General features: G+C 43.1%; 1 protein-coding gene across 4 annotated transcripts in view; it reads right to left on the bottom strand.

Annotated features, from left to right (window-relative positions):
• RALGAPB (Ral GTPase activating protein non-catalytic subunit beta) overlaps positions 1 to 16,444 on the bottom strand; it is a 123,422-nt gene that overhangs the window by 49,486 nt on the left and 57,492 nt on the right. For 2 of the 4 annotated variants that reach the window (XM_050918582.1, XM_050918584.1), the window contains 5 exons: positions 6,405 to 6,519; positions 5,492 to 5,642; positions 4,499 to 4,563; positions 4,163 to 4,295; positions 1,455 to 1,588 (listed from right to left, as the gene is read on the bottom strand). In XM_050918582.1, the coding sequence (XP_050774539.1) occupies positions 1,455 to 1,588; positions 4,163 to 4,295; positions 4,499 to 4,563; positions 5,492 to 5,642; positions 6,405 to 6,519 (598 nt within the window). The remainder of the gene's footprint in view (positions 1 to 1,454; positions 1,589 to 4,162; positions 4,296 to 4,498; positions 4,564 to 5,491; positions 5,643 to 6,404; positions 6,520 to 16,444) is intronic. The other 2 variants (XM_050918583.1, XM_050918585.1) reach the window with 1 other exon arrangement.

Here is a 16,444-nt window from a genome sequence, read left to right as displayed (position 1 = left end):
TGCCTCTATATAAATCCATGATACTGCCACACCTTGAATACTGCGTGCAGATGTAGTCGTCCCATCTCAAAAAAAGATATATTAGAATTGGAAAAGGTTCAGATGAGGGCAACAAAAATGATTAGGGGTATAGAACAGCTTCCGTATGAGGAGAGAGAAATAAGATTGGGACTTTTCAGCTTGGAAAAGAGGCACCTAAGTGGGGATATGATAGAGGTCTATAAAATCATGAGTAGTATAGAGAAAGTAAATAAGGAAGTGTTATTTACTCCTCCTTATAATACAAGAACAAGGGGCCACCAAATGAAATTAATAGGTAACAGGTTTAAAACAAACACAAGAAAGTATTTTTTCACACAAGGCACTGTCAATCTCTGGAACTCCTTGCCAGAGGGTGTTGTGAAGAACAATACTATAACTGGATTCAAAAGGGAGCTAGATAGATTCATGGATGATAGGTCCATCAATGGCTATTAGCCAGGATGGGCAGGAATGGTGTCCCTAGCTTGTGTGTGCCAGAAGCTGGGACTGGGTGACAGGGCATGGATCACTTGATGATAACTTGTCTGTTCATTCCCTTTGGGGCACCTGCCATTGGCCACTGCCAGAGGACAGGATACTGGGCTTGATGGACCTTTGGTCTGACCCAGTATGGCTGTTCTTATGACTATGGGATGTTGCTCCAGGATGGAGGACGGCTGGGAAAGACGGGGTCCACCTGCTCAAGAAGGGGAAGAGCATCTTTGCACACTGATTAGACAACCTGGTGAGGAGGGCTTTAAATTAGGTTGAAAGGGGCAAGTGACAATTGCCCAAAGGTAGGTATTAAAAAAAGATGGCTTGACAGACAGCTGGAGTTTTTTGGGGGTAGGGAAAATGGTAAAATTACAATAGGGTCACGGGAGTAATAAAGGGGAATACGGTGGGAGGAAATCTGCTCAGCATCTCGACTGCTGCAGGGAATGCCAAAATCCAGGCTAGTGGATTGATCTAACTGCTCAACTGGGAAGAGGGGAGAAGCAGCAAGCCCATTAGCTTCAGACCGAGGAGCAGAAATACAAATTTCAAAAAGAAAGATACTATTTCCTTATTAAAAATATAATCTGTATGTTTTCAGTTTACAAGAATGACTGTTTCCAGGGCAGAAGGAAGGGGAAAAGCAGTATGTGGCCTTTACAGCAACGATTTTTAAATGGGCTCATTGCCCTGGTAGGTTTTCCAAGCAGTGAACTGCCCTGGAACTGCAGTGGTAGCCTTTTAAACCAAGGTTTCTCATTAAAAACCTGAATGTGTTATACAATTATCTAGTCCGCAAAATCATTCCAAGAATAGCAGCAAGACATGCTTCATATTTCAAATCAACAGAACTATTGTTTCTTTTTGTAAGACATCTTCTGGCTTGACAGAATCCCTGAATTATTGAAAACCAAAACAAGTGAAACTTCAGCTCTCACCTTAGCCAATCCAGAAAGAAGCTCTAATGCAGCTAGTGAGATACTCATGTCCTGTCTCCACTGTGAGTTGAGTCTTTGTGTTACCAGGTGAATACTGCGAATCAGTAGTCCAGCCGCTGTATCTGTATTAAGAGCTAGGATATAATCCCAATACCACATCCCACAGGGAGGGAAAATAACTAAGCATTAGTAACAATAAGCAAAGCAATCTGTCAGGCACAGGCCAAAGCAGCCACAATAAAGCATAGAAAACAAAATTACATACATCTCAGAAGCTAGCAATTTAGTAAATTTCACATGGATTGATTAATTGGTTTATAACTCCAGCAAGTTATATATCTAAATCAGACTAGCTTCTACTCTCAAAGCATTCTCTCTTTATACATATATAAACATATTTTACCAGATTTGCCATTTGAATGTAGTTAGAATAATTCATCTGAAAAAACACATTTTAGGTGTCCACTGCATGCTGCACAATACTAGCTACAACATTTAAATTGTGGAGCTGTGGAATGGCTAACAGCAGGTTTACTTTATACAGAAACTTTTCGCTATAGTGTTTAAGTTTCTGTAAGAGTTCATAGTTTGAGTACTCATAGCTTCAACTAATTCAGACGTTAATATGATGTACAAATATTACATAGCGTTCTACTTAAAACACATATGCTGAAAATTACTATAGGATTTCATAAAGATTAGCTCCAGGCATTGAGAGAATTAATCCTGGGGGAGAAAAAAAAAAAAAGACAACGGCACTACAATTATTTCCAGACATTTGATTTTCCTGCACCACAGGCTTGAAATTAAATGGCATGTTTTCAGTATCTGCTTTCTTTATAAATTTCATATTTGAGGGTCATTTAGGTTCAATTTGTTAAGACTGGAGTAGGGGAAAAAACTGATTTCAGAAATGAAAGCTGTTGGGATTGGAGCACCCACAAAAAAAAAAATTAGTGGATGCTTAGCACCCACCAGCAGCCACCACTTCCCCACCCAGCGCCTCCCATCCCTCGCCAACCCTGCCAATCAGCTCCTCCCCCTCTCTCTCAGTGCCTCCCGCCCACCATGATCAGCTGTTCAACAGTGTGCAGGAGACACTGGAGGGAGAGAGAGAGGAGTGAGAATGGGGTGCACTGGGCAAGAAGATGCAGGGTGGGGGTGGAGCAGTGGCAAGAAGAGGCGGGGCAGGGATGGGGACTTGGGAGAGGGATAGGGTAGGGGCAGAGGTGGGGCCTGGGGCAGAGAGGGTTTTGAGCACCCCTGGTGCCCAGAGGAAGCAGGTGCCTGTGACTAAGAAAGACAGGAGAATTATGATGGAAAAAATGAATCTTCATTAAGAATAAAATATATATATAAACATAAAAATCAGGAATTCTTAGTAAGACATTCTTTGGAACACTAGTAACAGAACTCAAAGTATCAGTTATAGTTAAAATCTGAAAATAGACCATCCTGATTCTTTTGAACTTTCCTCAGAGGCTCCAGATGAAAATGAACTGTGTTTATGAGCTTCCCAAATTATGTTTCTATTCTGAACACTATATTTTGTCTGTATAAGGCACAAGAATCCAATAAAATGAATGTTAACAGTGCTAAAAAGTCTTTGGCCAAAACATTATGAAAGTCAATCTTTAGACTGTATCATAGTCATAGAATTCAGTAACCAATACACAGAAGAAAGGTCACTATGAACCCTACAAACAGATACTTTGCATACGACATGCCAAAAGCAGTTGTCTCAGTGCAAACTCATACCAATTAAAACATGCACATTAAAAACAAACCCATGTGCTGAAAAAGCAGCATTCAGATATCAAGTAAGCCATTTCCAGACAAATTGAATTCCTGCACAGATACAATTCAACAGCGGAAGTGAAACTTCGAGCATACACTGATTTCCCCTGCCATTGAAGTCAATGGAAATACTCATCTTCACTGGTGTAGGACTGGCCCCTAGACTCTACATCTTTAGTAGACAGCATACTAGAGTGGTCTGTTCTCAGGTACATCTGGTTAACATTAATGATTTAATCAAAGACCGACAAATAGATACAAATGGGAATCCAGGCTTTCACTAAGTTCAGCTGGATCACTGCATACAGATTTAGGACTGGGTGGATTTTATTATAAGGTCAAACAAACTCCAAACTAAAGCAAAACAAAATTTTAACATATTATATATCAAGGGATCTGTGTAGCTGATGTCCTGTTTTAGAGGACCATAATTAATTTTCAAACCAGAATCCTTTCAACTATGATTTAAGAATGGCAGATCATCAACTTGTGTAAATTGTCACACCTGAATCAAAATCAATGGAGCTATGACAATTTAAACTACCTGAGGATCTGCCCCAGTATCAGCTGCAAATTGTAAGAGGCTCAAAAACTACATTACAAACATAAGCAGTTTATTAACTTTTCCCATTTTTCATAAGCTTTCTTATTATAAGAATACTAACAAAATACCTTATAACAGGACTGAAAGCTAACATATAAATACAAATAGGAGCAAAATTTAGCAGCTAACACCCGATCCAAAGGGCTACCCACAATACCCATCACCTCTGGTTGAAAATATCCTTCATACATCTAAAGGTCTCAGTAAGTCAAACACAACCTGGAAAGGAGTTTTGTAAAATTGGGATATAATGGCAATTAAAAAAAATAAAAAAAAAAATAAAATAAAAAAAAGCTTCACTCCTTACCGTAATCCCTTAGAAGTGCTTGTGCTGGTCTCTCACTATCTGGAGTTGTGGTCTCTGTGCTTCCTCCGCTTGCTGTACTAATGCCACTGTTAGTGCGACGGTGGTTTTTCAAAAGGTTATTTTCTCCACCATTCTGTAAATTGAAATCAGCATGAATGAGGGACAAGACTGTATAGGTTAGTGGTTCTGCATATCTGAAAACAATCTTAGAAGATGTACTGAGAAGAATAAAAAGGCAAAACCTAATGGAATCAGCTTAGATATCTTGGAAAAAGTAGATATAATACAGTAATATGTTATTCTAAAAAAGTTCATCTTTAACACAAAACAACTCACCGTTTCCATCTGACAGCCAATGGCTTCTAAAAGTGCTGAGTCTTGAACAATATTTAACATCGCTCCTGCAACATTAAAACACAAGACGGGAACTGCTTACAGTTCAAATGTGTGAAAAGCAGTGTGTGCGCTGCTAAAATCTACAAAAATGTGTCAGTGCTCACTTTTATAAAAGATCTGTTTAAGGGTTTATGATAGCCACAAGAATTTGCTTCAGATTCTGAAATTCAACACAGAGGGTGATACTAGCTCAGATTTTGCTGTAAATTATTTTAAATTCACTTGGCTTGACAGAGAAGTTCCTTATGCTCCTCTCAACTCGGAAAGGCCTTTGTTTTTTCAATAAAGATTTTGTTTGTTTGTTTTTAAATCTTAACTCCTTCTTCATTAGAAACTCCCTGAACTCGACTCCAAAAAAGCTGTCCACTCTGCAAGCATAGAAATTATGGAGATAGGATTTTTTTAATGCACTGCACACACTATGAAACCTCTACAAGGACAAGGCATCAGACACTGATTTAAAAGGAGCTGGGCAGGGACTGACTTTGACTATGTGTATGTACAGCACCTAGTTCAATGGGTCTTGATCTTGACCCTATTCTCTAGGTGCTACAACAGTCCTAGTGCCAGATAATTATAACTACATGTTCAGAGGGCCCAATGAACTAGCTGTGCAGATGCAGTATCTATGATTTCCCCATCTGTAAAATGGGGATAATACTTACTAAAGATTACTGGGACAATTTTAGTTGTCTATCGGAATGCTTTCACAGTGAAAAGTGCAACGTAAGTGATTTCTTAAGCAAAAGAACTTAAGGCTGGAACTTTGTGTCTTTCCACTTGCACAGCAGCACATAATTATTTAAGTCCTACATGATCCCTGGTAGTTTGCACAGTATTCTGTTGTATAATATTGAGAACTCAATCCTCGAATTCAGGATTTTTCTTATAATCCAGCATAAAACAAAAAATAAATAAATACATTCAAATAACCTAGTATCATTTGAGTGTTGTTAGGGTCTGTTTCAGTTTGCAAAGCTCCTATTAGTATATTCACAAGCCTCAACTTCAAGGATAGGAAGGTTACTGGTTTATCATATGATGAGCAGCCGTCATCATTGCTGAATTTTCCTTCCAGGACAACCTGAAGAAAGAATAAATTTCCTTTAATATCAATTAGCATAGACATGGATTTGATAATCTCAGAGCACTTGCATCGTTATTTGATTAGTTTTACTGTTAAGTAATTTAACTAACCCAAAATGAAAGTATTTGTCTCTCTGCAGCATTACCAACATCTGTGATGTACCATATTATTTCTTCTGTAAGTGAAGAGCTGGATACAAGAAAGTCAGCGCTAAATGGAGCAGTTAACTAGACAGCAAAATTGGCCTTGGTATAGTTGCAGCATAACAAAGAAAGCAGAATAAGTCAAACTCCATTGGAAGATGGAAGAACCTTGTGGATTTTTAAGGTATTCAGACTTTGAATATCCTTAAACTAAACTGGCCTGACATCACACTTGAGCACAGTAATATCCTAACCTACACTTTTCTTCCCTCTCTCCACAAGTACATCTCTATTGCCATAATTTCTTACTCTGAGGATGGAGGGACATCCCTTGGGAACCTTTATGGAGGCTGTTCTTGTATTAGCCAGAGGGAATGCTGGAAAGCAAGGTGTGCCATCTGCTTTCACTTCCCCTACAGCCTGGTAAGAGTTGAGCTTGCTGCTTCAAAAGCCCTAACAATCTGGAAGAAAGACCAAACCTGTACCCTTTTGTGCAGAGGACAAACCGCAGGATCATTGAGTCAATACTGCAACGTCACATGTAACATTCGTAGATTATTTCTGAAAAATGCTGACAAAAATAATCTCACCGAAATCAATCATGCTAATTCGTTACCTCAGATTTTATGGTCCCAAAATGATGAGGGAGAGGCAACAATGACAGCAAAATATTGATAGAGGATCTTCTCAGGTCTGTAGGGTTTACATAGGTTTTAAACTTTGAGAGCTCTCTGCCAATAAGAAAAAGTGTTAGAAAGTTAATCAACTTTTCTCAGGAGTTTGGAATTAAATGTAATACCATATGGATTAAATTTACAAGCACAAAAGATACTTAAAAAGCACACTGTATAATATGGTATCTATTTCACTTTGGGTTTAGAAGCCTTACTTTGTGTTATCAATGATCAGACTTTGAATTCATATATGTCATTTTATTTTTAACAGAAAGGTGTATCTGTAGCTCTGGCTTCAGCATAACCAACTAGGACTTTAGAATTCAACTTTAACAACCTAGGCTTTAAGAATTCGAGCTTTAGAGACGGAAAGACCCTCCAGGCAAATCCTCCAACTGCAATGTGAAACAGTCCAACAGCTTGATATACAATGCAGTAATCAGCTAATAAGTTCCACAGAACCATGGTAAGTGTCGTCATTTCATTTTCAGTGAGTTCAAATGAAGCTTATCTACCCCAAACAAGAACATACATGCTTCCATGGCTGGTTTTTAAATGCAGTTTGAAACCCGATCCATTAAGCCCTTCCAGTCTCATGACCATTTCACACCTACCATTTTCAATAGCATATCATCTCATACTAGTCCAATAGTCCGCTTAGTCCTGGTAAAACATTCTAAGTATTTTATCAAGTGCCAACCCAGCAGCTGAGTGTATACTCTTTGGTATCTACGAGCTAGATAAGGATACAGCAGCAAATATTTCCTCTAAACCATTCACACGCTATATTTTAAACCAGGGATCGGCAACCTTTGGCATGCAGCCCGCCAGAGTAAGCCACCTGGCAGTCCGGGCTGGTTTGTTTACCTGCCGCATCCACAGGTTCGGCTGATCGCAGCTCCCACAGGCCACGGTTCACTGCTCCAGGCCAATGGGGGCTGCGGGAAGCGTCATGGGACAAGGGATGTACTGGCCGCCGCTTCCCACAGCCCCCATTGGCCTGAAGCAGTGAACCACGGCCAGAGGGAGCTATGATCAGCCAAACTCACAGACACAGCAGGTAAACAAACCAGCCCGGCCTGCCAGGGGGCTTACCCTGGCAGGCCGTGTGCCAAAGGTTGCCAATCCCTGGTTTAAACTAAGGTAACCAGTTGTGCATAGGCACAGAGTCACACACAAAAGTTAGCTATATACGGTATTGCATCCATTGCATGAGACCTAGAAACAGGATCTCTTTTTACAAAGAGAAGACAAATTGCCTCTTCAATCAAACTGAAGGAAAAAAAGCATGTGACATGGTTTTAACCTGTACTTTCCTTGTCAGAATAAGGCTCTTTAGCCTCCACTCTAGTCTAACATTGAAACCCAATGTGATTGTGCATACAATCAAAAGAGAGGGGCAATTGACATTTAACCTCTTACACTGAACTCCCAGAAGGAACAAACACTTCTGTGAGTAAATACACAGATATACACTACATTTCAAATAGAGAGATTTGGTAACAAGGAGTTTAAGCCCTTTGGCAAAGTCAAAGCCATGCAAAAACCTGGACCCAAACAAGGGAATCCATGATTGAGAATCTGCTCTTAGCCCTTTGGAGGGATAACTTGTGCTTCTGAATGGTAGTTTAGGAGCAATATGCACAGCAAGGAAATTCACCCCATTTTCCATTAAATGTCACCACCTTTTTAGCAAAACGTGCTCTCTTCTTTACCCTGTGCCACATACTCTCATAGAAGGCTAGGGTTGGAAGAGACCTCCCTGTTCAAAGCAGGACCAACGAAATCATCCCACCCAGGGCTTTGTCAAGCCAGGCCTTAAAAACCTTTAAGGATGGAGATCCCACCACCTCCCTAGGTAACCCATTCCAGTGCTTCACCACCTTCCTAGTGAAACAGTTTTTCCTAATATCCAACCTAGACCTCCCCTACTGCAATTTGAGAACATTGCTCTTTGTTCTGTCATCTGGCACCACTGAGAACAGCCGAGCTCCATCCTCTTTGGAACTCCCCTTCACGTAGTTGAAGCCTGCTATCAAATCCCCCCTCACTCTTCTCTTTTGCAGACTAAATAAGCCCAGTTCCCTCAGCTTCTCCTCCTAAGTCATGTGCCACAACTTCATCAGATTTCTTTTGGCCCAATCCTCCAATTTGTTTAGGTCACTTTGGACCCTATCCCTACCCTGCAGTGCCTCTATTTCTCCTCCCAGCTTAGTGTCATCCACAAACTTGCTGAGGGTACAATCCATCCGGTCATCCAGATCATTAATGAAGATGATGAACAAAAAAGGGCCCCAGGAGCGACCCTTGGGACACTCCGCTGACACTGGCTGTCAACTAGAAATGGAGCCGTTGATCATTACCCACTGAGCCCGACGATCTAGCCAGCTTCCTATCCACCTTAAAGTCCATTCATCTAACCCATACTTCTTTAACTTGCTGGCAAGAATACTGTGGGAGACCGTATTAAAAGTTTTGATAAAGTCAAGGCATATTATGTTCACTGCTTTCCCCATATCCACAGAGCCAGTTATCTCATCATAGAAGGCAATCAGGTTGGTCAGGCATGACTTGCCCTTGGTGAATCCATGTTGACTGTTCTGATCATTTTCCTCTCTTCCAAGTGCTTCAAAATGGATTCCCTGAGGACCCGCTCCATGATTTTTCCAAGGACTGAGGTGAGGCTGACTGATCGGTAGTTCCCTGGATTCTCCTTCTTCCCTTTTTTAAAGATGGGCACTATTTTTGCCTTTTTCCAGTCATCCAGGACATCCCCCGATTGCCACAAGTTTTCAGAGATAATGGCCAATGGCTCTGCAATCATATCAGCCAACTCTCTCAGATGCACTGCATCTGACCCCATGGACTTGTGAATGTCTAGCTTTTCTAAATAATCCTTAACCTGTTCTTTCATCATTGAAGGCTACTCAGCTCCTCCCCACACTGTGCTGCCCAGTGCAGCAGTCTGGGAGCTGACCTTGTCTGTGAAGACTGAGGCAAAAAACCCACTGAGTACTTCAGCTTTTTCCAGATCATCTGTCACTAGGTTGCCCCTCTCCCGCCCGTTCAGTAAGGGTCCCACACTTTCCCTGACCACCTTCTTGTTGCTAGCATACCCGCAGAAACCTCTCGTTACTCTTCGCATCCCTTGCTAGCTGCAACTCCAATTGTGCCTTGGCCTTCCTGATTACATCCCTGCATATTCCAGCAATATTTTTATACTCCTCCCTAGTCATCTGTCCAAGTTTCCACTTCTTGTAAGCTTCCTTTTTGTGTTTAATCTCACCGAAGATTTGTTAAGCCAAGATGGCTGTCTACCATATTTGCTATTCTTTTTGCACATCAGGATGGATTCTGTCTGTGCCCTCAATAAGGCTTCTTTAAAATACAGCCAGCTCTCCTGGATTCCCTTCCCCCTCATATTAGCCTCCTAGGGGATCCTGCCCATCAGTTCCCTGAGAGAGTCAAAGTCTGCTTTTCTGAAGTCCAGGGTCTGTATTCTGCTGCTCTCCTTTCTTCCTTTTGTCAGGATCCTGAACTCGACCATCTCATGATCACTGCTGCCCAGGTTGTCACCCACTTCTACTTCCCCTACCAATTCTTCCCCATTTGTGAGCAGCAGGTCAAGAGGACCACGGACCCTAGCTGGTTACTCCAGCAATTGCACCAGGAAGTTGTCCCCAACACTCTCCAAAAACTTCCTGGATTGTCCATGCACTGTTGTATTACTCTCCCAGCAGCTGTCAGAGTGATTGAAGTCCCCATAAAAAACCAAGGCCTGTGATCTGGAAACTTCTGTTAGTTGTCCGAAGAAAGCCTCATCTACCTCATCCTCCTGGTCTGGAAGTCTACAGCAGATGCCCACCACAACATCACCTTTGTTGCTCTTGCCTCTAAACTTAACCCAAAGACGCTTAACAGGCTTTTCTCCAGTATCATACTGGAGCTCTCTGAGCAATCCTACTGCTCTCTTACATACAGAGCAGTAGGATTGCTCTGAGCTCCACTATGAGCTCTGCTGCACAATAGGTCTAAACATGTATGACTTGCCCCTATCCTTGTCATGGTTCAGTTCGCACACATGGGTTGAAATCTTGGCTCCATTGAAGTCAATGGAAGTTTTACCATTGACTTCAACAAGGCCAGAATTACACCATCGGTATTTGGCAAATGAACTGATGTATCAGGTATCATTCAGAGACAGAGCACCCTGAAAACAGGAACGGCACTGTCACAAACTACATTTATTACTTGTGAAACCAACAGTACCATCAATGATGTTAAGGTAGCTCTTTGCATGCACACTGCACCAGATAGAAACTGCCTAGGAAAATATCTTTAGCTTAACTTTTTTTCAGTAGTGAATACCAGGTAAATTCTCTTGCTCAGAGTTAAGACCTTTTCCAGGCGAAAAGGAACAACAGCTCAAAATTTCACAAGGGACAGATTTACATAATAGTTATTTTACATGGACTTCAGGATAACAGCGATATTAATTAATATCTAAGAAATATAGTGTAGAAAGCCTGCACTGAATAAAATGAAAGATGATTAACTATTTGTCAACACGTCATAGACGTACAACCTCCTGGACATAAGACTCAAGTAAAGTTTTATGATGTAAGGAGCTGTACTCTGTTCTTTACCATATTCAAATCAAGTTAATTTTTTATATACCAAAACAAAAAACCCTAAGTGGCAGCATCATTCTCAAAATTAATAAATTAATTCACAGGAATAATACAAATGTAAAATAGAAGAAAAATTCCATTGTGCAGCAAATCTTTAAGAATAAATAGGCTATAAGCGCATTTGGAGCTAAGTTGGGTTTTTCCATTTCTTCATCTCTCCTTATTGCTGCATGTTTTGTTTTTAAAGAGACAAGTAAATAATCAACGCAGTTTATGCACATTGCCTCTTAAAATGTAATTTTAATTGTTAACAGTAACAATTATGTAGATATATATTTGAGAATCTTAAAAAAAATCAATGATTTTTAAATAATACTTTAACAGAGAGATGCATTGCTTACATAAAAAAGGCATTGATTGTCAGTCATCTCAGAGAAGTTATCCTTGACATGTAGGACTGAAAACATTTATTCATCAAGCTCATAGTCAGTATTGTCTCTATCCAGGGCACCACTGATGGACATGTTATCACACTAATCCTCATCCGTGCCACATGTGCACAGCTCCATACAAAGCAAACTGCTGGTCAAACATTTGTAGGGTGGTGCGCACCTCATCTTTGCACACAAGCATTTCATTAGCTAAAGGATCGGTACAGGAGCATATAGCATTTCACATGTTACTGGTGTGATCAATCCATCCACCAAGACCCATCCATGCCTGACAGCGACGGGTAGATTTGGATGCACTCAATCATCCCAGAGACATTCCGTTGCTTGATAATTTGACCTCTTCATGGCAGATATACATGCACTCTTTGTTGGTGGCAATTTTTCTCTGTTTGTCTGGTTCTTGGAAAACTATCCACCAATGTAGCTCTGCAAATGCTGTAATGCTGGTCTTCAAATGGTAAACTCGGCATATGAACACCTCTAGTGCATTTGTTACCTCACTAGTTTTATTAGTTATGTCCAAAACAGATTGCGAAGAGTTACAAAGGGATCTCACAAAACTGAGTGACTGGAGAACAAAATGGTAGATGAAATGCAGTATTAATAAAGGCAAAGTAACGCATATTGGAAAACAATCCCAACTCTACATATAAAATGATGGGGTCTATCTTAGCTTTTACCAATCAAGAAAAAGAGAGTCATTGTGGATAGTTCTCTGAAAACATCCACTCACTCTGCAGTGGCAGTCAAAAAAGCAAAACAGAAAGTCAGGAACCATTACAAAATAGACAGACAATAAGACAGAAAATATCATAATGCCACTATATAAATCCATGGTATGCCCACATCTGAATACTTCATGCAATTCTGGTCATCCCATCTCACAAAAGATATATTAGAACTGGAAAATGTACAGAGAAGGACAACAATGATTAAGGGTATGGAGCAGCTTTTGTATGAGGAGAGATTAGAACTGACTGTTCAGCTTGGAAAAGAGACAACTAAGGGGAGATATGATAGAGGTCTATAAAATTGTGATTGGGGTAGAGTGTGTGAATAAGGATACATTATTTACTCCTTCACATAACAAAAGAACCAGGGGTCACTCAATGAAATTAATAGGCAGCAGGTTTAAAAGTAACAAAAGGAAGTACTTCTTCACATAACACACAGTAAACCTGTGGAACTCTTTGCCAGAGGATATTGTGAAGGCCAAAACAATCATGGGGTTCAAAAAAGAACTAGATATGTTCACAGAGGATAGATCCATCAATGGCTATTAATAGTGCCCTACCAAAATTCACGCCTATGAAAAACACATCACAGACCATGAAATCTTATCTCCCCCCCATGAAATCTGGTCTTTTGTGTGCTTTTACACTATACTATACAGATTTCACAATCCAGACCAGCGTTTCTCAAATTGGGGGTCCTGACCCATAGGGAGTTGCAGAGAGGTCACAAAGTTATTTTGCGTGGGGGGGAGATAGGGCATTGCCACCCTTACTTCTGCGCTGTCTTCAGAGCTGGGTGGCTGGAGAGTGACAACTGTTGGCCGGGCATCCAGCTCTGAAGGCAGCAACCCACCAGCACCAGTGCAGAAATAAGGGTGGCAATACCATACCATGTCACCCTTACTTCTGCGCTGCCGCCTTCAGAGCTGGGCGGCCAGAGAGTGGTGACTGCTGACTAAGGACCCAGCTCTGCAGGCACCAGCACAGAAGTAAGGATGGAAGTATCACACCAGGCCATCTTTACTTCTGTGCTGCTGCTGGCAGCAGCTCTGCCTTCAGAGCTGGGCTCCCAGACAGCTGCCACCACTCTCCAGCTGCCCAGCTCTGAAGGCAGCACCACTGCCAGCAGCAGCACAGAAGTAAGGGTAACAGTACCACAATGTCCCCTACAATAACCTTGCAAACCCCCAATAAATTCCTTTTTGGGTCAGGATCTCTACAATTACAACAATGTGAAATTTCAGATTTTAATAGCTGAAATCATGACATGTACAATTTCTAAAATCCTATGACTGTGAAATTGACCAAAATGGATAGTGAATTTGGTAGGAACCTAGCTATTAACCAAGGTGGTCAGGAATGCAACTCCATGCTCTGGGTGTCCCTAGCCTCTGACTGCCTGAAGTTGGAAGTGGAGAACAGGGAATGGATCACTCGATTTCCTTTTCTGTTCATTCCTTCTGGAGCACCTGGCATTGGCCAATGTCAGAAGACAGGATACCAGGCTAGATGGATCATTGGTCTGTCCTAGTAGGGCCATTCTTGTGTTCTAAGTGGGAAAGTCTCAGCCATCCTATGCACCTTCAGAGTGAGTGTGTGTTTTTGGAGGCTGTATCAAATGCCTTCCAGTACGATATTTTGATTTTTCCAGTCAATCTTTCAGTAGTGTCACATCCTGAAAGGGCGCAGTAACTCAGCAGTGTGGCAGCTTTTAATGGTCTGACCAATAGGAGTCTCTCTCTGATGGATATACAGTGATCTGTTCCCCAGCAGCGGGCTTAAAACAATGTTGAGGAAGGCTTGGCAAACGTCTCATAGGAAGCACTAGAACACTTGTGTCCACTGCAAAAATCCAGAGTTTAGTAGCACCTCTCTGTGACATTGATGGCACACAAGATAATTTAGTGTCACCCTCTGCAGTGAGGCTGAGTGGCCTCCCTCCGAGCAGGAGAGTGAGGGACCATTACACTCCCCTTGGAGGGCGGAGCCTAGATCACCCCACCCCCCTCGCTGGAAGTACCAGGGTGTGGCTGGAAGTATAAAAGGCCAGCCCTGAGGCTCAGCTGGAGGGGAGCCTGTGCAGGAGAAGGACACTCTGCTGGTTCTGCCGTGTCCCCGGGAGGAATCTATGCCTGGCTGTTGCCAATCCCCAGATGCCGACAAGCACTGGCCCAGAATGCCTACCGCCATGTACCCCAAGAAACCAGAAGAGGCCAGGTACCAAACCTCAGAGAGGCAGGAAGTAGCCCAGGGAGCAGCCCGACTGCAGAGCCCAGTGTAGCTCAGTCAGCATGTTGCAGCTGGATTCCCGCCAACGCAGATGCAGCCAGTCCTGCCCCTGCCAGAGCCCTGGACTGGGACGCAGTGGAGTAGGGTGGGCCTGCGTCCCCCTGCCAACTCACCCCGGGATGGCTAATTCCTCCCTCCACTGTGCCAGGAGGTTCTAGCTCTGAAGAGGAGCTTCCCTTACCAGTAGTCCCGAAAGACTGGTGTGCTTGCTGGCCCCCCGAGCCTACTCAAGCCCAGGCCCAGCTCACCTGTAGACTGTTTGTTTGCTGGCTGCCTAAGCTCTACCCAGGCTAAAGCCAGCCCGGATAGGCTCTTTTTAAAGGGTTTTTGAGCTACCCAAAGCCAGACTAAAGCCTGACGGGGACTATTCATTGCCCAGCCCTATTGTGGGCTCTTGGCAGTCTCACAGACAGGGCCGTCCTTAGGCATAGGCAGAATAGGCAGCCGCGTAGGGCCTCACACTGCCTGGGGGCACCGCTCTGCAGGCAGCCCAGACAGTGTAGAAGCAGGGCTGCTGGGTCCTAGAGAGAGCCGAATGCAGCACAGTCTGAGGGATGGGATTGGCTGCTGGGGTCTCTGGGAAGGGGCGGGGGTGGGGGTTCGGAAAGGAGCTCACCTGTGAGTGTGACTCTTTCCCCCCGGCTGAGGTCAGATGAGGCAGGCTCTGTGGCTCTGGAACCAGTATCCTCTGTTGTCTCCCATAACATCCATTCTTCTCCCCCACGGAGCACCCCCTCCTTTCTCCCCAGGAGCACCCCTCTCTCTCTCCTCTCTCTCCTCCGTCAGGGCTAGGTTGGGTGAAGTGCTGGGGGGGAGGCGAGGCTGGCTGGCTGCCTGCTGAGGAATGAAAGTGAAAGTAACTCACTTCCTGGGCAGGCAGCCAGGATTGGAATGTCACACAGGGTTTGGATGGGGTTAGCCAGATGTGTGACAAATCGGGATTGGGGTAGGGTGAGCAGATATCCCTATTTTATAGGAACAGTCCCAATTTTGGGGTCTTTTTCTTATATAGGCTCCTTTTACCCCCCCACTCCCCCCCCCCATTCCTGTCCTGATTTTACACACTGTCTGGTCACTCTAGGTGGGGGTAATTGGTGCTTATATAAGACAAAGCCCCAAATATCAGGACTGGCCCTATAAAATCAGGACATCTGGATCTGGCCCCCCTAGCTGGGGAGCGCCTCTCCCCCGGGCTGGAAGCTGCCAGCTATCCATCTCATCCGGGGGGAGCTGCATAAGGCAGGATGAGCTGCTGTGGCTCCATGGGTGCCCTGTCCCTGAGATCAGATGCTGTGCTAACTTCACCATGGTCCATAAGGCTGGTGGTGGTGCCCATTGGTGTGTGATTGGACCTGAGGGTTTGCTGCTGCTGTTGCCACTCTGCACCCCAAGAGGTGGATTTTGGGGTCCTGCAGTTTTCCACCTATCTCCTCCTCTACTGCAGCTGTTGGACCAGCGGGCTGGGGGGTGAGCCAAGCATGAAAGCAGTACTGTGTTGCCATTTAGATTGTCATTTAACAACTTTGTTTGCCAAAAATTCTTGCTAACAATCCTGAATCCAATTTCAATATTATTTTAAAAAAAAAATCATTATCTTAGCCAAAAACAGAAAATTAAGTTGTTGACAATTATTAGTGACAGGTTTGGTTTGAGGCAGGGAGTGGGCCAGTTTTCATCAGAGAAACAAAAAATGTTGACTGACTTTCCTATAGCCTGTTACTCCTGATAAGAGCCCTCCAACAACTGTAATATGCTCATCTCCTTACTAGTGTATAAAGCAGGGGTCGGCAACCTACGGCACACGTGTCAAAGGTGGCAGGTGAGCTGATTTTTGATGGTATGCAGCAGCAGGCTGAGCGGCTCAGCCCGTCACTGC

This window comes from Gopherus flavomarginatus, chromosome 11, assembly GCF_025201925.1.
Source record: "Gopherus flavomarginatus isolate rGopFla2 chromosome 11, rGopFla2.mat.asm, whole genome shotgun sequence".
NCBI lineage: Eukaryota > Metazoa > Chordata > Testudines > Testudinidae > Gopherus > Gopherus flavomarginatus.
The sequence above is the reverse complement of the archived record's forward strand: the minus strand, read 5'-3'. Positions and strand labels throughout refer to the sequence as shown.